Source organism: Neomonachus schauinslandi, chromosome 11 (assembly GCF_002201575.2).
Source record: "Neomonachus schauinslandi chromosome 11, ASM220157v2, whole genome shotgun sequence".
Classification (NCBI taxonomy): Eukaryota; Metazoa; Chordata; class Mammalia; order Carnivora; family Phocidae; genus Neomonachus; species Neomonachus schauinslandi.
The window spans coordinates 102,060,140-102,085,201 of record NC_058413.1 but is presented as its reverse complement, the minus strand read 5'-3'; the positions used below and the strand labels follow the sequence as shown (position 1 = coordinate 102,085,201).

Sequence of the window (25,062 nt, the reverse complement as noted above, 5' to 3'; positions counted from 1 at the left end):
TCTTCCTTCCTTTTCCCTTCCTTCCTTCCTCCCTCCCTTCCTTCCTTCCTTCCTTTCCTTCCTCCCTTCCTTCCTTCCTCCCTCCCTCCCTTCCTTTCTTCCTTCCTTTTCCCTTCCTTCCTTCCTCCCTTCCTTCCTTCCTTCCTTCCTTCCTTTCCTTCCTCCCTTCCTTCCTTCCTTCCTCCCTCCCTCCTTCCCTCCCTCCCTCCCTCCCTCACTTTCCTTTTCCTCCCTTTCTTTCTTTCTTCCTTCCTTCTTTCTTTCTTCTTTCTTTCTCTCTCTGTCTCTCTTTCTTTCTTTCTTTTTTCTTTCACCACCTCTCCCTAGGATGCCCTTCTCCCCTTCTCCAACTGGCAAACATCCTTAGGGAACCAGACAAATGTCTCTTTTCCTCTAGACCCTTCCCTGATCCCCACATCCTCCATCCTGTTGCTCCTTCTGTGCACAGATAGTATTTTTTTAACACTTGTCTGTTGTCTCAGAGAACAACTTTATGACATAGTTAGTTACGTGCCTGTAAGCACTGGTCTTGGCACAGCCTGGCAGAATAGTAGGGGCTCGAGAAAACTCGAGAAAAGTTGGTTGGTTTGAGTAAAAGAGTACATGGAATGATAGGGTCCAGAAGGACCTTTTTTTTTTTAAAGATTTTATTTATTTATTTGAGAGAGAGAGAATGAGAGACAGAGAGCACGAGAGGGAAGAGGGTCAGAGGGAGAAGCAGACTCCCTGCTGAGCAGGGAGCCCGATGTGGGACTCGATCCCAGGACTCCAGGATCATGACCTGAGCCGAAGGCAGTCGCCTAACCAACTGAGCCACCCAGGTGCCCAGGTCTAGAAGGATCTTATGAGATGGAATCTAACAAGTGGAGTATCATTAAAGGTATATGTAGAGGAAGAGAAATTTTACAAGCACAAGGATGAAAGTGATGTGGTTTAACAGCAAAATGTGTTAAAAATTACTTAGGGGTTGGGCGCCTGGGTGGCTCAGTTGGTTAAGCGACTGCCTTCGGCTCAGGTCATGATCCTGGAGTCCCTGGATCGAGTCCCGCATCGAGTCCCGCATCGGGCTCCCTGCTCGGCAGGGAGCCTGCTTCTCCCTCTGACTCTCCCCCGTCTCATGCTCTCTATCTCATTCTCTCTCTCAAATAAATAAATAAAATCTTAAAAAAAAATTACTTAGGGGTTTTGGTTGACAGCTCAGTGTGAGTCAATACTATGAGGTGGTAACAAAAAAAAATAAGAAGGAAAGAAAAGAATATGAAGTTTCTTAAATGAAGAAACTGAGTGTCTGCTGTTACACCTGGGGTATTGTGTTTGGGACTGTGTATTGTGTTTTTAGAGGTGTTTAGATTAGAATAGCAATAATTATTGAAATTATTTTCTTTTTAGTGTTTTTTAAAAAGATTTTATTTATTTGACAGAGAGAGACACAGCGAGAGAGGGAACACAAGCAGGGGGAGTGGGAGAGGGAGAAGCAGGCTTCCCGCCGAGCAGGGAGCCCGATGCAGGGCTCGATCCCAGGACCCTGGGATCATGACCTGAGCCGAAGGCAGACGCTTAACGACTGAGCCACGCAGGAGCCCCTATCATATACCATATTAATAGGTTTTAGCATAAATAATCATAGGATTATCTCCATAAATGCTGACAAAACTTTTGTCAGAAGTCAACATCCATTCCTCATAAAAATATTCATAAAACAGGACTTGATGGATACTTTCTTAACATGATTATATATATATATACACACACATATATATGTATACATAATCTATATGTATATGTATATACAATATATGTATATCAAATATATGTGTGTATACATGTATATATACACACGTATGTATTTACATAGATGTATGTATATACACAAACATAATATATTTTAATCTTAGTCTTAAAACCAGTAATATTAAATTGGGAAAGACTACAAGTATTTTCTTTAAGACAGGAGCAAGGAGAAAATGGCCACTATTCCACTGCTTTTCAACTAGATGTAACCAATACCGTTAGACTAAAGAAATTGATTAGAGGCACAAGGATTAGTAGAGTACAACTATCTCTGTTTGTGGATGATATTTTAGTAAATCTGGAAAACCACAAAAATCAATGACAAGACTAAAACAATAAAAGGTAAGGTAACTAGATGTAAAATTAACCTACCAAAATCAATAGCCTTCATATACACAAACAATAACCAGTTAGGGAACATAATAGGATAAAACCTTTACAGTAACAACAAAGGAGATTAAATATTTAGGAACTTAACAAGAAATGTGCAAACTTTAAAACACTCCCGAAAGACACAATTAAACAAATGATAAAACATCCTGTGTTCTTGAATAAGATATTTCAACAACATAAAGATGTCAGTACTCCTTAGGTTAATTTTAAAATTTGACGCAATCTTAATAAAAATTCTAACAAGTTTTTAAAAGAAGTTAGACAAATCAACATAAAGTTTATGTGGAAAAATAAATATGCAAGAATAGTAAAAAAAACACTAATGGTTTTTTAGTGAAGGGACTAGCCCCTTCTAGACATTAAAAGATACTATAGAGTGCCTGGGTGGCACAGTCAGTTAAGCATCTGACTCTTGGTTTCAGCTCGGGTCATGATCTCAGGGTCATGAGATTGAGGCCCACATTGGGCTATGTGCTCAGCGCAGAGTCTGAGATTCTCTCTCTACCTCTCCCTCTGCCCCTCCTGTTCATGCTTCTCTCTCAAATAAATAGAACATAAATCTTAAAAAAATACTATAAAGCGTCAATAATTAACACATTGTGATATCAGTGCATGAATAAATAGATAAGTGATATAGAATAGAAAGCCAAGAAATAAACCCAAAAACGATTGGAAATTAAGTTAATAATAAAGATGGCATCTCAAATCACTTGGTAAAGAGAGTCTTTTTTTTTTTTTTACTTTATTTCCTGCATTTTTTTTATGGTGGTAAAAAAAACATTATAGGAGTGCCTGGGTGGCTCAGTCTGTTAAGCATCTGACTTTGGCTCAGGTCATGATTTTAGGGTTCTGGTACCGAGCCTTGCTTTGGGCTCCGTGCTCAGCACAGTCTGCTTCTTCTTCTCCCTCTGCCCCTCACCCCACTCATACTGTCTCTCTCTCTCTCAAATAAATAAATAAATAAATAAATAAATAAATAAAATCTTAAAAAAAACCCCATAACATAAAATTTACCATCTTAGCCATTTTTAGGGGTAAAAGTTAGTGTTAAGTTTATCACATTGTGAAACAGATCTTCAGAACTTTTTCCTCCTACAAAACTGAAACTATACCTTGTGTGTGTGAGAGAGAGACTGGATTGTTTCATTTATAACCATGTCCTCAAAATTCTTCTATGTTGTATCATGTGACAGAATTTCCTTCCTTTTTAATGGACACTGGTTTGCTTATTTTTTGATTATTGTAAATAATGCTGTATAAACACAGGTGTACGAATATCTCTTTGAGTCCCTGCTTTCAGGACCATTGCCTTAAGGCAATGGTGTTAGCCTTGCTTATCCGTGCTGAAGACATTAAGCATTCAGTCTATCAAGCACATGAATGAAAAGGCTGTATGATGTGAAGCCCTTTAAAAAGCAAAGCTACCAGTTTTTCTTTATAGTTTTTTGATGTTTCATCATTTAAATAGATCATTTCTACTGTAATCATATGTATAAAAATGATTATCCAGTAAGTACAGTTATCTTATTTGTTTACTTTAGCATAATTCTGATAAATTGAAAAGTTTTAAAGTAAAGGGAAAATATAAGATATGAAGATAACTATTTCTAAAAGCGTAGGAACCCATTTTAATTGAGAAAATGTCAAATATTCCATATCCTTGCATGTTATTCTCTTGGCTATAGGATAAAAATCAGAATTATCTTAGGAATCACCAATTTGGAGGGTTTTTTTAGCCTTCTAAGTGTGAGTTTTTTGACGGGGTAGGGGTCAGGAGAATGTAGGTTGCTCTTTTCTATTGTACTCCAGGATATACTCAAAAGGTATCATCCCTTAATTTCAACTTTTCTGAATAATCAAGTTGTGCTGGGAACCCATTCCGATTCCTTATCTCTATATTTGAAGGCTCTTGTTTTTACCCCATATTTTTCTTACTGATATTTGTTTTTCTCTTTTTGCTCCTGTTTGAAGGTACAATCACTGGTTTGATGGAATGGCTTTGCTTCACCAGTTCAGGATGGAGAAGGGCACGGTGACCTATAGAAGCAAGTTCCTGCAGAGTGATACATATAAGGCCAATAGTGTTCATGACCGAATTGTCGTCTCAGAATTTGGCACGCTGGCTCTCCCTGATCCATGCAAGAATGTTTTTGAACGTTTCATGTCAAAGTTTGAGCTGCCTGGTAAGCAGCCTTTACTGTACCCAGAATTTCTGGGTGATAGTGATGATTCTTTAATTATGATATGTGTGAATCTATATAAATATATATTTTGAAATAGATTTTTTTTTTTGGTATGAGAGGATATTTAAGCTGTTTTGTTGCTCTGATTGTGTGCTACCATACATTGTGGTGTTTAACTCTGGGGTTTGGTTTCAGCAATGACTGACAATACCAATGTCAACTATGTGCGGTACAAGGGCGACTACTATGTTAGCTCTGAGATCAACTTTATGAATAAAGTGGACATTGAAGCTCTGGAAAAAACAGAAAAGGTAAAATATAGGCTAAAAAATGAATAAAATGGACCCTAAAATGTCTTTCCTTTCAACATACTTTTCAGAGTAGTAGATATCTGAAGAAGAAATTGGAGGGGCGCCTGGGTGTCTCAGGCAGTTGAGTGGCTGACTCTTGATTTCGACTCAGGTCCTGATCTTGGTGTCCTGGGATCAAGCCCTGCAACTGTCTTAGTGCTCAGCGGGGAGTCTGCTTCAGGATTCTCTCTCTCCCTCTGCGCCCCCTAAAATAAATAAAATCTTAAAAAAAGAGAGACAGTTCTAGACTTCTTCTTCCTTAGTCCTAATATATAAAGGCTATGGTAAAGGAGAAATAGAATAGTATAGATTTACTTTGGTCATTTCATGTTCTTCCTAGCTACAGGTAGAATTGGACTAGAGATTGTCTAGACCCATACTGCTTTCACTTAACACATTAATTAAAAATAAATAAAATTTTGGACCAGACTTTTAATTTTAACTCTTATTTTTAGTACTTTCCTGTGATCTTGGGGAAAAAAATCCTTATTGGATAATCGTTTCTGTCCATTTGTTGTTGCTGGTGGTGGAGTTTTTGTTTACTATTTAGTCTCAGTTTCTTTAGTAGGAAAAATAATTTTGATTTCTCAGAAGTAAGATTAGGGCTTATACTATAGTTTTCCTATTCTATTTTTAAAATATTTGACACATTCCTACTGTCTCTGCATCTAAGTAGAGATCTGCCTATGTAACATTTAAAAGTCCCTGATGGTCTTAAATTTGCAGGTAGACTGGAGCAAATTTATTGCTGTGAATGGAGCAACTGCACATCCTCATTATGACCCAGATGGAACAGCATACAACATGGGGAACTCCTTTGGGCCACGTGGTAAAGTTGGGATGGGGGCCTTTTTAAAAATAATTAGGGGTTAACTATCTTCCCAGGGTTTCATAATGGTTAAGGTTGTAAGCCTACGGGAACTTTGTTTGAAATGTTCAGAAAGAAATCTCCAAAGTGGTATAACTGAGCTTAAAGTATATAATTTCCTGTGTTCTGTGGTCCTTTTGCACATACACTTAGCAACTGATTTGCTATTTGACCTTTTCAGCATGACTTACATTTTTATATTCTGTTGTGCTTTTTGGCTCACAGGCATTGTAGGGATTTTCAATATGTATTTCTCAAACTTGAATTTCTTAAAAGTATTATATTGTAAGTACACAAAAAGTAGAATACTGCAGCAAAGAGATATGGGGAAGGTACATTGTTTATCACATGGGAAGGAATTTATTTTTATCATGGGAGTAACACACCATGAGGTAAGTTAAGGTTATAGTGTGGTTGTATTTATAGCTGTTTATATCACATCTCTTTCCTGGTCACCCACATACTTTTCCAACTGCCTACCTATCTGCCCCAGAAAGTTCTAATAGTTAATAATGATAGCTAACATTTACTGAGCACGAGTGTCTAGTATATGCTGGTGTTAAGCATTTTTCCATATATTTTCTCCTTTAATCCTTACAACAACTCTCTGAGAAAGGTACTATAATTGTCCCATTTTACAGACAATGGCAGTGAACCTTGAGAAGGTTTAGGATACTTGCTTAGGCAAACTTCTAAGTGTGTAAGACTGGTCTTGAGCCTGAATCACATCCAAAGTCACTCTGATAGACCATCTTAGAAATTACTCATTGCTGAGTACAGAAGACTCTCAGAGCGTGCAAATTCATGTTCCTATAACCTAAGTACATGTCTCTCTGTTTGAAAAGAAATGGGTCAGGTGCCTGGGTGGCTCAGTTGGTTGAGCAACTGCCTTCAGCTCAGGTCATGATCCTGGAGGCCCAGTTTCGAGTCCCACATCGGGCTCCCTGCTCAGCAGGGAGTCTGCTTCTCCCTCTGACCCTCTCCCCTCTCATGCTCTGTCTAACTCTCTCTCTCTCAAATAAATAAATAAAATCTTAAAATAAAGAGAGATGGGTAGCTGTTAGATATTTCTATCTTAGCTGTCAATCTATCATCTATAACCTGTGAAACCTCTGTAGAGTTTAACTTTTGTGTAGGTTAATGTATACTTTTGGTAAGTAATTGGCTTTGCAGGTTATTGGTCTCTACCTCGCCATATTTATACCTGTGATGTATATTAAAATGAATACTGCAGGTGTGTTTTTTACTTGCTCATGTAGAGATAGGGTACCCTGAAACTTCATCACCCAGGTCTCTCTCCTCTTCTTTATTACCTGATCTAGGGTAGGGGTGTATCCTTCAAAGCTGTTATAGAACACAGCAAACACCCTTTTAGGTAAAATCTTTCAGCAAATGGGTAAACTGACTCAGCAGTTTTTTGTCCATCTTTTCTGATCATTAAAAAAAGATTCATTTTTTATTTATTTATTTTTATTTATTTATTTATTTTTAAAGATTTTATTTATTATTTTTTTGACAGAGAGAGACATAGCGAGAGCAGGAACACAAGCAGGGGGGAGTGGGAGAGGGAGAAGCAGGCTTCCTGCTGAGCAGGGAGCCCAATGCGGGGCTCGATCCCAGGACCCTGGGATCATAACCTGAGCTGAAGGCAGACGCTTAACGACTGAGCCACCCAGGCGCCCAAGATTCATTTTTTAAAAAATGGTGTCTACTCTATATGCTTTTTTGGTCTGTTTTTTCTTCCCTTAGCAACATATTAAAATATTGTAATTAATTATTTCTTACATCAAGAAGCATTTTACAGAACCAAGCTGCATAGAATTCTCCTAAGTAGAACTATTTTCTTGTTAATTAAAATATGGTTGACAAAAAATAAATTTCTTAATAAATTGACTCTATCAATCAAGTAGATAACCTTGTAACTAGTTCATAATATGATAAAAACTGTTTAACCATTCTGAATTATATATTCTAAAATAAATAGTCATTAGATCAGAGGTTCTCAGCCTTTAGTGTACCTAAGAATGTTCTGAACACTTCTAGCAATATAAATTACTGGGCTTTATCTTCAGAGATTTTGGTTCAATAGACCTGAAAAGGGGCCAGGAATCTGCATTTTAACTACTCCCTTACCCCTTATGTTGGCGCATTCGAGCAAGGTCCCCAGGTGATTTTGGTGCAAGTGACTCCTGGATCTTTGAGAAATCCTGCCCCCAGTCATCAGAGGCTGTCTTGTTACTTTGCCTCAATTTGCTATTATACAAAATCACGAAGAGTCTCCCAGAGTTAGACTCACAGTATTGGGGAGGTCATTCTTTTGGGCTTTCCTCTGCTGGCTGTTTCCTGGGTATATGTCTGCCTTGCTCAGGGCTTCACAACTTGTGATTAGAACAGTTCATTAACTAAGAGTGGTTAAATTTAGTGAATTGAGTCTTGTCACTTAATCCAGCTACTGAGATGGGCAGTTCTTCTCTTTATCTTCTCCTAACCTCAACTAAAACTGAATTTTCTTTCCTCCTCCCTCTCCTCCTCCTTCTTTTTACTTGATGATTTAGTCCAGTGAGGAGTTTTTGAACTGGAACTGGAATGTACATGTCCTTGCAGGGAACTTACTACCTAGGTTGTGGGAAAATTTAGTGATTCCCCCAATAAAGTGCTCACCAGTAGTTTCTATCTTTAAGAAGTAAAAAGCTTTTGGGCGCCTGGGTGGCTCAGTTGGTTGAGCGACTGCCTTCGGCTCAGGTCATGATCCTGGAGTCCCGGGATCGAGTCCCGCATCGGGCTCCCTGCTCGGCAGGGAGTCTGCTTCTCCCTCTGACCCTCCCCCGTCTCATGCTCTCTATCTCATTCTCTCTCTCAAATAAATAAATAAAATCTTTAAAAAAAAAAAAAGAAGTAAAAAGCTTTTAATTGTTTTAGCCTTTCCATATATTTTTAGAAAGACTTTTAAAAATGAACAAAAATCCTCTAAACATTAATCAATCTAGGTAGTTTTTAGTACTAGTTAAATATATGTAATCAGTTAGATGGCTCTATGATACTCTTGAACTGTAGAGCTTGTCTTTTATCGCTGTTATAACTCATCACTGTTTATATATCATGGGTGCTCAGAACACATGTATATCCCCAACTCAGACCTCTCCAGTATTTTATATCCAGTTGCTTACTCAGTGTTTTTACTAGGATGTCTAATAGGCATTACAAAATTAATTTATCTAAAAACCAAACTCCTGAAATTTTCCCCTAGATTTTTTCTGCTTAAAATATTCCCCATCTCAGTTGATCCTTCATCTTTCACGTTCCTCAGGATGATAATTTTGGAATCATCCTTCCCACCTGTCTTTCTCACATCCATATCCAGTTGGTCAAAAAGCAATTGCAGCAAGTGCCTTCAAAATAAATAAAAAATCCAGCCACTTCATATGACCTCTCATTGCCAGCACTCTGGTTTGAGCCCACCATCCTCTCTCATGTGAATTATTGTAATAGCTTCTTAATGGATCTCCATGCTTCTGTCCCGTCAGCTCATTCTCAGCATATCAGCCAGTTATTCTTTTAACCCACCCACCTCGTCTCCTTAGACTCTTCTCCTTGTTTACTATAACAGGGCCACGCTGGCCTCCTTGCTGTTATTTGAACACTCCAGACTTACTCTTGGCTGAGAATCTTTGCATTTACTCTTCTCTCTGCCTGGAATGTGATTCTCTCAGGTGTCCTCAAGACTCTTTTCCACACCTCCTTCAGGTCTTTACTCAGATGTCACCTTCTTAGTTAAGCCTCAGATCACCATATCGAAAATTGCAAACAGTGGCCTCCATCTATATACACTTATGCTTGATTCCCGTTCCCTGTTTTATTTTTCTTTGTAGATCTTTTCATCATCTCATGCTTTATATTTTAACCTCTGAATGCTTTATTTGAGCTTTATCAAAGAAGAGCCTTTGTATATTTGCACACTGCTGTATACAAGTGTCTGGAAGATAAACTTAGGACACTCAGAAGAGTGCCTGGAATATAGTTGGCACTCAATAAGTAATTGCTGAACAAATGAATGGAGAACTTGTTCCAAAAGAAGCTCAACGATTGCAAAATTCTGCAAGTTATTGGTCCAGTTTTTGAGGACCAGCATTGGCAATTTTAATACCAGAAATATAATTCGAGATGACCTCAGTATATGTTTATTCACTGAATGATTTAAAAAACATATGTTGTTAATTAATCTGTCAATAGCTATTTGTACTGTGCCTATTGAATTCTAAGTCCTTGCCTGGTACCGAGGATGCAAAGATGAATCAGACACAATTCCTGCCCTTGAAGAACTCACCAGTATACTGGGAAGCAGATAAACAAGCACAAAATTATAGTTCAGTAAGACAAGTGCTGTGACTGGGATATATTCAGGGCATAGAGGAGGGACACCAAATACCTTTGGGGTGGGGAAGAGTCAGGGAGTGCTACTTGAGGAGTGGTTACCTGAGCTGATTCTTGACGAAGCAGTAAGATGAATGATTACATGAATGAAGGTGATTGCATGAATGCATTGATGAGAAAGGATGAGATAGGACTCAGAGAGACCCCAGGGATCCAGAGGATTGGAGAGAAGAAGTGGGTGTGGGGGCAAATGGAGACTGTAGTTGTAGGGACTGGGGAGTCGGGAGAGGGACAAATAGAATTTGAAGATGATCCTGGCTGGTACCTAATCTCTTCCTATAGAGAATGAGTTCATCTTCAGGAAGTGAGAGGGTAAACTTTTGGGAGTTTATTTTGCAATAAACTTAGGTATTAATCATGAAAAAAAATGCAATAAACTAAAAATGCAATAAAATAATTACTTTGTGTGTATTACTTTAAAATCTTACCTAATGTGACTTTCATAAAGTTAACTTTTTTTTTTTAGATTTTATTTATTTATTTGACAGAGAGAGACACAGCGAGAGAGGGAACACAAGCAGGGGGAGTGGGAGAGGGAGAAGCAGGCTTCCCGCCGAGCAGGGAGCCCGATGTGGGGCTCGATCCCAGGATCCTGGGATCATGACCTGAGCCGAAGGCAGACGCTTAATGACTGAGCCACCCAGGCGCCCCAGTTAATATTTTGTTTTATCCAAGTCTTTGTTTGAAATAACCCTTTATGAAATATGGATGTCAGGCATATATTGTATAAATCTCTTAACTGCTTTTGTGTAGTCCATGAGTGTGAGGGTTATCTTTTATTCTAGAATGTGTGTAAAATAACACAGGACTTTGTTTTCCAGGTTCTTGCTATAATATTATTCGGGTTCCTCCAGAGAAGGTGGATCTTGGGGAGACAATCCACGGAGCCCAGGTGATATGTTCTATTGCCTCTGCAGAGAGGATGAAACCTTCTTACTATCATAGCTTTGGTAAGCCCAGACATAAGGTAAATTGCAATGGCATCTGCCTTAATGTCGCTGTAGCAGAGGAACTAGTTTGGGCAAATACTATGTTGATAAGCTTATCAAAGGATGCTGATAATGAGACCAAGGTTGCATTTTAATGCCAGTTAAGTTTATTCTACTCAGTCACATACTTCTTACCCTGGCCAAATGACTGCTTAAAAAGACGTATTTATTTTAGTACTAGCAATTACTTAAAAATTGACAACATCAAAAGTGAACCGTAAGGTCAGTTATGGACTTTGAGTGCCTCTGATTTGTCTGTGGAAGTTCATCAGGTATAGCAAATGTACCAACCACTCTAGTGGGAGGTGTGGATAAAAGGGAGGCTATGCATGTGTGGGGACAGAGGATATATGACAAGTCTCTGTACCTTCCCTTTAATTTTGTTACAAAACTGAAACTGCTCTAAAAAAAGTAAAGCCTTAATAAAAAAAATCATTTGACCATAAAAAAATTGACAGAATTCAAAATTTTAGGTAACTTTAAGCCACAGGTAATAATCATACATGAAAAGGTCTTGACTATATTTCCTGGGGGAAATTTATATTCTGTTTGATTGCTTCAGCTCTTTCTCAGAATATTTATTTTCTCCGTTCTAAACTGTTATGGCCAATCTACTCCTGAATCCTTACCTTCAGTACAAATAGCAAATGGATTACAGAATAAACATCTCGATCACAAATGACACTTTAATATTATGCTTCTTTACTTTGTTCCTAAAACAAACAATTTGAAAAGAAAAATAAGAAAGATAAAAAGCAAGCTGACGGTATTCAACCCAAGCTATTCTAAGCAGTTCCCTTTTTTATGTAGGAACAGGAAATATGTAAAACAAAGCTGGGAAATAGTGAAGGATTATTTCTGGCTGGCTTTTGCTTAGGTCAGCAGTACTATGTCCAGGCATTCAGATAAGTCCCCGTAACTGTTACATTTCAGACAACTGTAATTTGCCAAATAACATTTTATTATTTGCTGGAACCTTTTAGGAATGACGAGGAACTATATAATCTTCATTGAACAGCCTCTAAAGATGAATTTGTGGAAAATTGTCACTTCTAGAATTCGGGGAAAGGCCTTTTCAAGTGGAATAAGCTGGGAACCCCAGTATAATACACGGTTTCATGTGGTGGATAAGCACACTGGAGAGGTGGAGTATTTTGATTATATTTATCATGAAAATTATTGGACACAAAGACACATTTTCCTGTGGTTGATTTTTACTTTCCCTGGGCGTTGCTTGCATAAGACTCTCTTAATCAAGGATATTACCTTCTTCCGTAGGTAGGGCTAGCTCACTTATTAGTTAATACAGTGGGTTTTGCATATTAGAAAATTGTTGGTTTTACACTTTTAATTATCTGACTTAACTAAAATGGCATCTAGGAAATCTTCTTAGCATCTAAGCATGGATTTTTCCATATGATGATATTTATTAAAGAGAATGCTGTTCATGCAGAGGTCTTGGAACTTTTGCACTTACTTTAATTGCTTGCTCCTGTGACTTCTTGATAGGTAAATATGATAATCCTACCAAAGTCCAAGGTGCGTGGGTTAGTTAAATATCTTTCTATACTCCTGATTAGTAGTACTATTATATTTGTCTTCTTTTAGTCTCTTTAAAGAGATAATATTCTAAATTTATTCTACCCTAATTTCATTACCAGAAAAATCCTATTTTTGGTAATGAGTGCATTTTCAAAGAGTTCGTCATAAGCTACTTAATAGCAGTATTTTCTATTTAATCATGTAAGATAGAATCCAGGATTTATTTATCCCTCAAAACCTTGGGCCATATTTCATCAGGACTTTTAAGTTCATTGTAATCATTGATTGGTTTGTATCAGATAGCTCCAGAATTCATTATTTAATATGAGATGTGACGGCTTAAAGAAGGATGCTTAAATCAAAGTGTTTGCTTCTACATTCCAAATTCTACTTTTTACACTTACTAGGCCTGTCATTTAAAGGGAGGGAATCTTTTTAATTTAAACTTTGTGGGTCTGTCCCCTAAAGAAAAAAAATGAAAAAACAAAATATCTCTCTTTCATTGTTTGTATTTTCCCCTGCAGCTTCTTCCAGGAATGTACTACAGTAAACCTTTTGTTACTTTTCATCAAATCAATGCCTTTGAGGACCAGGGCTGTGTTGTAATTGATTTGTGCTGTCAAGATGATGGAAGAAGCCTGGAAGTTTACCAACTACAGAATCTCAGGAAATCTGGGGAAGGGCTTGATCAGGTAAACATCTCTGATTTGTCAGGTTCTGATTGGCTTTGGAATTAGCTGTTTCTCTTGCTTCTTTGGCAGATAAGGAAGGAGAATGGTTTTGAAGACACAGCTTTGTCATTTACTTATTTAATACTTAAAAATAATTTGAAGTACTTACTTAATACCTAATAAATAAAAAGCATATTAAAGAAAACCAAGAGATGTGTTTTGGAGCACTTGTGATTAGTTCCTTATTACACATTCTTAAGTTACCTGGAAAGGATAACAAAATGGACTATAATATCTTAATTCTCTAATAAAAGAAAGTGTTTCAGTTCATCTAGCTGAAGGGATTCACATTTTCCTGATACTGAATCCAAGGTAAAATTTTTCCTTTGTATTATGTAATGTAAATTGTTTTGAGCTGTAGTTTTGTTTATATTTATTTTTTTAAAAAGTTTTTTAAAAAGTAGGCTCCATGCCTAGTGTGGAGCTAACGCGGGGCTTGAACTCATGACCCTGAGATCAAGACCTGAGCTGGGATCAAAAGTTGGTTGCTTAACTGACTGAGTCACCCAGGTGCCCTTGTAGTTTTATTTTTAAATCTTTTAAAAATGTTAATTTTAAAGTTACTTATACTTACAAAGCTGACCTATATTATTATAGCTGTATGATAGGTCTTGATATCTGCAGTATAAGTCCATTAGCCCTCTTCTTTTTTAAGATTGCCTGGGTTTGGGGCACCCGGGTGGCTCATTCCATTAAGCATCTGACTCTTGGTTTCGGCTGGGGTCATGATCTCATGGGTTGTTGGATCTAGCCCTTCATCAGGCTCTATGAGAGCCCGCTTGAAGATTCTCTCCTTCTGTCCCTACCCCCACTTGCATGCACTCTCTCTCTCTCTAAAATGAATAAATAAATCTTTTTTAAAGATTGCCTGGGTTTCTCCTGGCCTTTTTGCATTTCCATAAATTTTAGAATCAACTTATCAGTTTTGCAAATTAAAAAAAAACCTGATTGAGATCATGTTGCAACTATAGATCAATTTGGGGATAATTGGTATCTTTACTACAGTAAGAAATATTAAGTCTTCAATCCATGAATATGGAATATCTTTCCATTTATTTGAGTCTTCTAAAGTTTCCCTCAGTAATGTCTATAGTTTTCAGTGTCAGGATATTACATATCTTTTGTTAAAGTTATCCCTAGGCATTAAATATGTTTTGAAACTATTATAAATTGTATCTTTTAAACTTTCATTTTCTGTTTTTGCTGGTATTGATTGATTTTGTATATTTATGTCATATTTAGAGACCTTGCTAAATTCACTTATTAGGCTTTAAATACTTGAACTGTAGGTTATTTTCAATTTTCTATGTATATAATCATGTTATCTGAAATAGTGACAGTTTCATTTCTTTCCAGTACTTATATACCTTTTATTTCTTTTTCTTGCCTTATTATACTAGCTAGGACCTCAAATTGAAAAGAAGTGATGATAGCAGTAATAATTTTCCCCATCTCATTTGGAAAATGTTTAATAATCCACCATTAAGTATGAAATTGCTATAAGTATTTTTGTAGATACCTTTATCAGATTATCTTAGTGGTGCTTTTGATGAATAAGCATGTTCCAATATATCAGTTTTTTCTTTATGAGTAATACATTATACATCCTGTCTCAGACATCTTCCCATCATAAGGTCATGAAAATATTTTCCCATATTACCTCTAGAAGAATTTTTAATTCTAAAAATTAAGTACCCGTATATGTATTGTTCTGTTTCTGGACTCTATATTCTGTTCCATTGGTCTCCTTATGTATTCTTGTGCCAGTATGCCATTGTTCTGATTACTGTCACTGTATAAAAAATCTTGATGTTTGGCAGGTCAGGTCCTCCTAATTTTTTCTTCTATAATAAGTGTCATGGCCATTCCCTGGCCCTCTACATTTTGGAATAAATTTTAGAATCAGCTTGTAAGTTTCTACACACACACAAAAATAAAAACAAAAAACCTGTTAGATTTTAATTGCATTTGCACTGAATCTATGTATTAATTTGAGGGAAGATTAACATCTTTACATGATGTTGATTCTTCCAGTACATGAACACAATATATCTTTCCATTTATCATTTCTTTAAAGTGTTTTATAGCTGTCTGGGTACACATTTTATACATCTTTTGGATTATAAAAAAGATTATTAAATTATTAGATTTACTTCTAGGTATTTTATATATATGTAAGAATGTGTATATATATATATATATATATATATATACATATATATATATTTTTTTTTTTTGAGAGAGAGAGAGAGCATGGGTTGGGGGAGGGACAAAGGAGAGGGAGAGAGAGAATCTTAGCAGGCTCCATGCTCAGTGCAGGGCCTGAGATGGGGCTTGATCTCACGACCCTGAGATCATGACCTGAGCTGAGATCAAGAATTGGACACTTAACTGACTGAGCCACTCAGATGCTCTAGGTATTTGATATTATTTTATTTTATTATTTTTTTAAAAGATTTATTTATTTGAGAGAGAGAGAGAGAGCATGAGTGGGGGCAGAGACAGTGGGAGAGGGAGAAGGAGAAGCAGACTCCCCACTGAGCAGGGAGCCCGACATGGGGCTCGATCCCAGGACCCCGAGATCATGACCTGAGCTGAAGGCAGATGCTTAAACAACTGAGCTACCCAGGCACCCCTTGATATTATTTTATATTAATTTAAATGTTATTTACTTTCTCTTTCATTTATGTTAATACTGCTGTATGGCAATATGATTGATTTTTTTATTGATCTTGTATTCAGTAACGAATACAGTAATTCAGTAATTCTAATAATTTATAGATTCTTTAGATTTTGTACATCCACAATCATATCTTATGCAAGTAATGATGGTTTTCTTTTCTTCCTTTCCAAACTAGTTATTGGTTTTCTTTTTCTTGCCTTACTTCACTGCATCTCCAGTACAGTGTTGAGTGTAAGTAGTGATGGTTGGCATCCTTATCTGGTACCTAATCTGAGAGGAACAGTTTTCAACCTTTTACTATTAAGTATGCTGTTTGATATAGATTTTAAAAAACAAAAAACAAACAAACTAGTAGACTTTGTTTTTTAGAGAAGTTTTAAGTTGAAAGAAAAATCAAGCAGAACATACAGAGAACTCCCATGTATATTCCCTTCCCCCTTATTGCCCCAGGTTTCCCTATTATTAATATCTTGCCTTGGTGTGGTATATTTGTTACAGTTGATGAACCAATATTTATATATTATTACTAACTAAAGTCCATAATTTACATTAGGTTTCACTCTTTGTGTTGTACAATTCTATGGGTTTTGACAAATGCATAAGGTCATGTATCCATCATTACATATAGTACCATAAAGAATAGTTTCCCTACCCTAAAAATACCATCTCCCACCTATTCTTCCCTCCCCACCCTCCTCAACACCTGGCAACTAGTAATCTTTTTACTGTCAATATAGTTTTTCCTTTTCCAAGATGTCATATAATTGGACTCCTAGACTATGTAGCTTTTTCAGACTGGCCCTTTTTTTTTTTTAAACATTATTTATTTATTTATTTGAAAGAGAGAGAATGAGCGGGGAGAGGGGCAGAGGGAAAGAGAGAAGCAGACTCGCCACTGAGCAGGGAGCCTGATAAGGGGTTTGATCCCAGGACCCTGAGATCATTGCCTGAGCCAAAGACAGAGGCTTAACCGACTGAGCCACCCAGGTGCCCCTCAGACTGGCTTTTTTCACTTAGTAATATGCGTTTAAGGTTTCTCCATGTCTTTTGGTGGCTTGATAGCTCATTTTTCTCATCACTGAATAATATTCTATTGTATATATGTACCACAGTTTGTTTATCCTTTCATTTATTGGAGGATATCTTGGTTGCTTTCAGTTTTTGGTAAATATAAATAAAACTACTATAAACATTTGTGGGCAGGTTTTGTGTGGACATAAGTTATTGATAGATTTTTCTTTAAAGATTTTATTTATTTATCAGAGAGAGAGACAGCGAGAGTGCACACAAGCAGGAGAGCGGCAGGCAGAGGGAGAAGGAGGCTCCCCGTTGAGCAATGAGCCCCATGTGGGACTTGATCCCAGGATGCTGGGATCATGACCCGAATTGAAGGCAGACACTTAACTGACTGAGCCACCCAGGTGCCACAATAGATTTTTTTAAAAAGTTTTTTAATTTTTATTTATTTACTTTTAAATTTTTTTTAAAGATTTTATTTATTCATTCAAGACACAGAGATACATCGAGATAGAGAGAGAGAGAGAAAGAGAGAGAGAGCATGAGCAGGGGGAGAGGCAGAGGGAGAAGCAGGCTCCCTGCTGACCCAGGAGCAGGATGTGGGGCTTGATCCCAGGACCCTGGGATCATGACCTGAGCTGAAGGCAGATGCTTAACAACTAAGCCACCTAGGCGCCCCTAGATTTTTTTTTAAAGATGAGTTTTGCTTGCTTAGGAAAATTCCCTTTTACTTATAGTTTACTAAGAATTTCTATCATGGATGGATGTTGGATTTTATTTTATTTTTTCTGTATTATTGAGATAATCACAGGACTTATCCTTTATGTCATCAATGTGGTGAAGTATACTGATTAATTTAAGAAATGGTTATAACACCTATTTATTGATTTTTGAATATGAAGCTTAACCTTTCATTCCTGAACCAAATACCAACTGGTTGCAATGTATTTTTCTTTTAATATTGTTAGATTTACTGTATTAATATTTTGCTTAGGTTATTTTTGCATGTATTTTCTGAATAAAATTGGCCTATAATTTTTCTTTCTTATAATGTCCTTGTTAAATTTTGGTATTAAGGCTTTGCTGATCTCATACAGTGAGTTGGAAATTGTTCTCTCTTCTCTGCAGAATGTGTAAGATTGGCATTATTTCTTAAATGTTTGGAATAATTCAAGAAGTAAGCCATCTGGGCCTGCAAATTTCCTTATAGTTAGATCTTAAATTATGAATTCTTTTTTTTTTTGGTTTTATTTATTTATTTGACAGAGAGAGCAAGAGAGCACAAGCAGGGGGAGCAGCAGAGGGAGAGGGAGAAGCAAGCTCTCTGCTCAATAGGGAGCCTGCTGTGGGGCTCAATTCCAGGACCCTGGGACCATGACCTGAGCCAAAGGCAGATGCTTAACCGACTGAACCACCCAGGCACCCCTTAAATTATGAATTCTATTTCTTTAATAATATAGGATTATTCTGATTTTCTATTTCTTATTGTATCAAATTTGGTAAATTGGGGTTTTCTAGAAATTTATCCATGTCATCTAAAATTTCAAGTATATTTACCTGATGTTATTCCTAATATCATTCTGTGTTTTTAAAAAAATGTACCTAGGGTTAATTGATACCACCTGTTTTTATTCCTGATATGGTTATTTTTTCCTGTCTTTTTTGTTCATTTGCTTAAGCTTGCCAGGGTCTTAGCAATTTAATGAAGCTTTTAAAAAAGGACTATCTTTTCGGCTTTGTTGATCCTCTTTAATGTGTGTTTTCCATTTCATCAATTTTTGTTCTTATTTTTATTATTTCCTTTTCTACTTTCTTTTTTTTTTCTTTTTCAAGTTTTTATTTAAATTCTAGTTGGTTAAAGTGTAATACTAGTTGCAGGAGTAGAATTTAGTGATTCAACACCCAGTGCTCATCACAAGTGCACTCCTTAATCCCCAGCCCCCATCCCCCAACCACCTCCCCTCCAGCAGCCCTCAGTGTGTTCTCTATAGTTAAGAGTCTGTTTTATGGTTTGCGTCTCTCTTTTTTTCTTTTCCCCCTATGTTCATCTGTTTGTTTCTTAAATTCCACATATGAGTGAAACTATGGTATTTGTCTTTCTCTGGCTTTTTCTACTTTCTTTGTGCTTAATGTGCCCTCTTTCTGGGGCGTCTGGGTGGCTCAGTCGTTAAGCGTCTGCCTTAGGCTCAGGTCATGATCCCAGGGTCATGGGATCGAGCCCCGCATCGGGCTCCCTGCTCAGCAGGAAGCCTGCTTCTCCCTCTCCCACTCCCCCTGCTTGTGTTCCTGCTCTCGCTCTCTCTGTCAAATAAATAAAATCTTTAAAAAAAAAATGTGCCCTCTTTCTAACTAAGGATGTGGATCCTTAGTTTGTTATTTTTCATCCTTTCCCCCACAACATATATCTTTGAGATGATGAATTTCTCTTTAGCTGCATCCCACAAGTTTTGATATGTTTTATTTTTATTACTTTTCAGTTAAAGAATTTTCTCTCATTGAAATGTCTTCTTTCAAATGTGTTTTAAAAATTTCAAATATATTGGGATTTTTCTAGTTATTTTCTGCCATTGATTTCCAGCTTAATTTTGCTGTATGTTTTTAAATTTATAAAATTTATTGAGATTTGCTTTATGACCCAGAATAAGATCATTTTTAAATGCTTCATGTATATTTAAAATAATGTATATTCTGAATTTTGGATGTAGTGTTTTGTATATGTCAATTAGGTCATATTTATTTATAATATCCAAATTGTGTCTATTTTTATTAATTGCTGTCTATTATATAAGGTTCTGATATAACATGAGAGGCATATTGAAATCTCTTACTTACACTATAGATTTTTCTGTTTCTTTTTTTTATTATGTTATGTTATGTTAATCACCATACATTACATCATTAGTTTTTGATGTAGTGTTCCATTCATTGTTTGTGTATAACACCCAGTGCTCCATGCAGAACGTGCCCTCTTTAATACCCATCACTGGGCTAACCCATCCCCCCACCCCCTCCCCTCTAGAACCCTCAGTTTGTTTTTCAGAGTCCATAGTCTCTCAAGGTTCTTCTCCCCGTCTGATTTCCTCCCCTTCATTCTTCCCCTCCTGCTATCTTCTTCTTCTTCTTTTTTTTTTTTAACATATAATGTATTATTTGTTTCAGAGGTACAGGTCTGTGATTCAACAGTCTTACACAATTCACAGCGCTCACCATAGCACATACCCTCCCCAATGTCTATCACCCAGCCACCCTTTTTATAGTTATGTTAGTTTTATTTAATTTTATTTTTTTAAGTAAACTCTACCCCCGCCATGGGGCTTGAACTCATGACCTATCCCAAGATCAAGAGTCAGATACTCTACCAACTGAGCCATCCAGACACCCCTATAGTTATGTTAATTTTTACTTTATATATTTTGGTGCTCTGTTATTATGGACATACAAATTTAACTTGTTTTACCTTGATAATTTATTGAACATTTGTTTCTGAGTAATGGTTTTTGCCTTAAAGTCTACTTTTTGCTTAGTGTTTGCCTGCTCTAACTTTTCCATTCTTTTACTTTTAATCTTTCTAAATGTATACGATGTAAGCAACATATATTTTAAAAATCCATTGTGCTAATTCTTGACTTTTTTTTTTTGAAGATTTATTTGTTTGAGAGAGGGTGTACATGCATGTGTGTGGTGGGGAGGAGCAAAGGGAGAGAGACAGAGTCCTCAAGCAGACTCTCCACTGAGCGTGGAGCCCGCAGTGGGGCTCGATCCCAGGACTCATGATCCCAGGATCATGTCCTGAGCTGAAATCAAGAGTCAGTCACTTAACTGACTGAGCCACCCAGGTGCCCCTAATTCTTGACTTTTAATTGAGCATTTAGTTGGAATAATCACCTATACTGAGGCTTAAAAATCCCATGTTACCATTCACTTCCTATTTGTGTCATTGTTCTTTCTCTCTTTTTTTGCCTTCTTTGGATTGGTTGAGTATATTTTATTGTTTCATTTCCATCTCCCCTTCCTCAAACCTCATTCCACCCTCTGCCCATTAGCTTGGTATACATTCTTTTAGTGGTTATTTTAGAGATTACAATAGGCATTCTTCATTTAACACAATATATTATAAATTGGTTCTTTTAATTCTTTGCAGACAATGCAAGAACTCTGGACACTTATATTTACACACACATTTATACTTATATTCCCAATTTATACACTACTGTTGTTGTATATTTTAATTTTCTCTCTATTAAACCCTACAAGGCATTATTACTAATGTTGCTTTATGTAATCATAGTTCCCAATACTACCCATTTCCCCACATCTGTACCGTTCAATTGCTCTTAATTCCTCTCTGTCTCTCTGAGCTTCCATGTGGAATCATTTTCTTCCTGACAGAAGAACATCTTTTAGTATTTCCTTTGGTTCAGATATGCTGGTGATGAAATCTATATTTTTGCCTGTAAAAAAAGTGTCTTTATTTTACCTACTTTCTTGAAGGATGTTTTCATGGGATGAAGAATTCCAGGTTGTTAGTTATTTTATTTTGACACTTTAAAGATATTTGATTGTATTCTGATTTCTGTTGAGAAATCAGTAGTCAGTCTAAGCTTTGCTCCTTTGAAGTTGATCATTTTTCCTCCTCTGATTTTAAAATCTTCTCTTTGATTTTCTGTAGTTAGTCCTATGATATCTCTCAATATGGTTTTCTTTTTATTTATTTTATGTGGGTGTTTTTAGGGATACTTGAATCTATGGTTCAATGTCTTTCAGTAGTTTTTGAAAAATGTCACTTATTGGGCACCTGGGTGGCTCAGTTGGTTAAGCGACTGCCTTCGGCTCAGGTCATGATCCTGGAGTCCCTTGATCGAGTCCCGCATTGGGCTCCCTGCTCGGCAGGGAGCCTGCTTCTGCCTCTGACCCTCCCCCCTCTCATGTGCTCTCTCTCTCTCTCATTCTCTCTGTCTCAAATAAATAAATAAAATCTTTAAAAAAAAAAGAAAAAAGAAAAATGTCACTTATTATTTCTTCAAATGTTACATTTGGTAAATACTTTCTCTTCTGGCTGGGACCACAGTACACATGTCACTCTTTTTCACTCTGTCCATCTGTTGCTTATGTTCTGTTTAGTATTTACCATCCTTGTGTCTCTCTAAGCATCTTGTTTTGGATATTTCCTTATCTAACAGTTCATTCTTTCTTCAGCTGTGTCTATTCTGCTGTTAAACCTTGCTTCTCAATTCTTAAACTCCCATTGCATTTTTCAGTTCTAGAATTTTAATTTGGTTCTCTTTTATCATTTTTAGTTCTCTGCTACAATGCTCAGTTTAAAAGAATTTCCTCCAACATATTCAGAATACTTAGTCTGATAGCTTCTATTATCTGGATCCCTTGTGGCTCTGTTTCTGTTGTTATCTTGTTTTGTTTTGTTTTTTAATCATACTCTCTTGTCTTCTCATGCGCTCGCTAATTTTTATTGTGTACAGAATATTGTGTTTGAAAATTTGTAGAGATATTTTGAGATCCAGGATGATATTATGCTCCTCCAGAGAAAATTTTTTTTTTGCTTTTGGCAGATTGCTAGGGTATATGATCAGTTCCAGATATTCTTAAATCTAGTTATAGGGATTGAGATATTTTGAAGCAGCATACAGTCCCTGAAAGAGCTGGACTATTTCTTGTTTATTCTTACTCTTAGGTGCTGACCTAAGGGGTCCTGACCCAAAGAACTAGGGGTTTATCAGGGCTTCTCCTTTTTGGCAGTCATTGAACTCCACATTTTGTCCCTCTAGTTCCTCAAGACTATCAAAATCTCTACTCACTAGGGTCAAGTGGTGGGGGAGTTGGTGTGGCTATATCTTTAAAAATAAGTAGTGTGAAGGATCTTCCTGGTGATTTTATATCTTGAATGTGGTGGTGATCACATGAATTTACACATGATAAAATTGCATGGACCTAAATACACACACACACATACATGAGTGCATGTTCAACTGGTGAAATCTGAATAAAGTTGGTGGATTATATCAATGTAAATTTTCCAGCTGTGATATTGTTGTGTTGTTATGCAAGACGTTATCATTGGTGAATCTGGATGAAGGATACATGTCATCTCTGCATTATTATTTTTTTATGTGATAAAATATACATAACATAAAATTTACCATTTTAACCATTTTTAGGTGTTCAGTGGCATGAGTACATGAACACTGTTGTGCAGCCATACCCATTGTCCATTTCCAGATTTTTTCATCATCCCTAACAGAAACTCTACCCATTAAATAACAAGTCTCTATTCCCCCTCTCTCCAGCCTTTGGGGGCCTCTATTCTACTTTCTGTTTCTATGCATTTGCCTACTCTGGGTACCTAATATAAGTGGAAGCAGACAAGATTTATTTTTTGTGTGTTTGGCTTATTTTATTTAGCATAATCCTTTTGAGGGTCATCCATGTTTTAATATGTATCAGAATCTCATTCCTGTTAAAGGTTAAATATTTCCCTGTATGTCTATACTACATTTTGCTTTTCTATTCATCTGTTGGTGGACATTTGGGTTGTTTTTTTACCTTTCAGCTATTGTGAATAATGCTGTCATGAACACTGGCATACAAATATCTATTTGAGTCCCTGTTTTAAATTCTTTTTGTTTATACCTGTAAGTGGAATTGCCAGATCCTATGATAATTCTATATCTAACTGTTTGAGGAACTGCCAGACTGTTGTCCACAGCAGCTGCACCATGCACAGGGGTCCAATTTCTCCACAATCTCACCAGCACCTGTTATTTTCTGTTTTTGATTTTGTTTTTGTTTTCATTTTTTTTGACAATAGTCACCCTAGTGGGTGTGAAGTAGTATCTCATTGTGGTTTTGATTTGTATTTCCCTAAGGACTAATGATGTTGAGCATCTTTTCATGTACTTATTGGCCATTTGTATATTTTTGGCAAAATGTTTATTCTAGTTTCTTGCCCATTTTTAAAATCAATTGTTTATTTTTCTGGATTATTTCATGCCAATCTGCAGTGATCTGAAGATTAAAAAGTTTAATAAAAAATTCTTTCATTTTCTCAGCCTTTCAGCTGCCTTTTCCTAGAAGCAGCTGATATGAGGGAACAAGTTGCCCCCAGTATCTTGTTTACCTGTGGGTTTCCTTCTCCCTCCAAATCTCTGCCATATTGATCTTCACTGCCTTTTTAGCCCACCAGTGCCTTCACACAGCTGTTTTGAGCATCTTTTTTTTTTTTTTAAGATTTTATTTATTTATTCATGAGAGACAGAGAGAGAGAGGCAGAGGGAGAAGCAGGCACCCAAGGAGCAGGGAGCCTGATGCGGGACCTGATCTCAGGACCCCGAGATCATGACCTGAGCCAAAGGCAGACACTCAACCATCTGAGCCACCCAGGCGCCCCTGTTTTAAACATCTTGTCCAGCTTATTTAGCTGTTCTCAGTGAGACAGTTGATCCACATCAACTCTTTTTGTTCAACTATGGTTTTGCAAAAGGAAAAAAAAGTTTAAATAAATTTAAAAGTAATTATAAAAATCTAACTCTTTGTAAAGCTTAAAAATAGCACTAAATCTTTACTTGGTAAAAATTTTTCTGTGTGAGGTGGAGATGATACAGACTAGGTGTATGAGGGGAAATGGCACAATTTGCCCTCCATTTTACAGTATTTCAAGAGAAGAAAATGTGCTTAAAGCATTCTCATTGTCAGAAAAAAAATACACTTATTTTGTTAGAGTCTCCTGCTTAAACAAGATCTCTACAGGGAGGTTGTGTTGGGGGTTCCCAAAGCTACCCTTGGTTTAATGATTCACTAGGAGGGTTCACAGATCTCAGAAAAATCAGCAAATGCAAAGGTTCATGGGATGAAGTCTAGAGAAAACTGCCAGGTGCACCCTTCTAAGTCCTCTCCAGTGGAGTCAGGACACACCTGATTTCTCTAGCAACTTGTTGTGACAGCGTGTGTGAAACGTTGTGTGCCAGGGAAGCTGGTTGTCCAGGGTTTTGTTGGGAATCAGCACATAGGCACAAAGCCCCTACACACCCTCGGTTAGCAAAGCTCCATATGCCCACAAGGAAGCAGGCGTT

At 36.8% G+C, this 25,062-nt stretch overlaps 2 protein-coding genes across 3 annotated transcripts in view; one reads left to right on the top strand and one right to left on the bottom strand.

Moving 5' to 3' along the window:
* The window catches only part of IL18 (interleukin 18), a 100,165-nt gene that overhangs the window by 39,100 nt on the left and 36,003 nt on the right, over positions 1-25,062 (bottom strand). The gene's annotated exons all lie outside the window — the stretch shown is intronic.
* The window catches only part of BCO2 (beta-carotene oxygenase 2), a 40,030-nt gene that overhangs the window by 10,172 nt on the left and 4,796 nt on the right, over positions 1-25,062 (top strand). Inside the window, 6 exon segments of the mRNA XM_044919202.1 lie at positions 4,156-4,371; positions 4,555-4,678; positions 5,444-5,546; positions 10,838-10,966; positions 11,989-12,149; positions 13,072-13,239. Of these exon segments, the coding sequence (XP_044775137.1) occupies positions 4,156-4,371; positions 4,555-4,678; positions 5,444-5,546; positions 10,838-10,966; positions 11,989-12,149; positions 13,072-13,239 (901 nt within the window).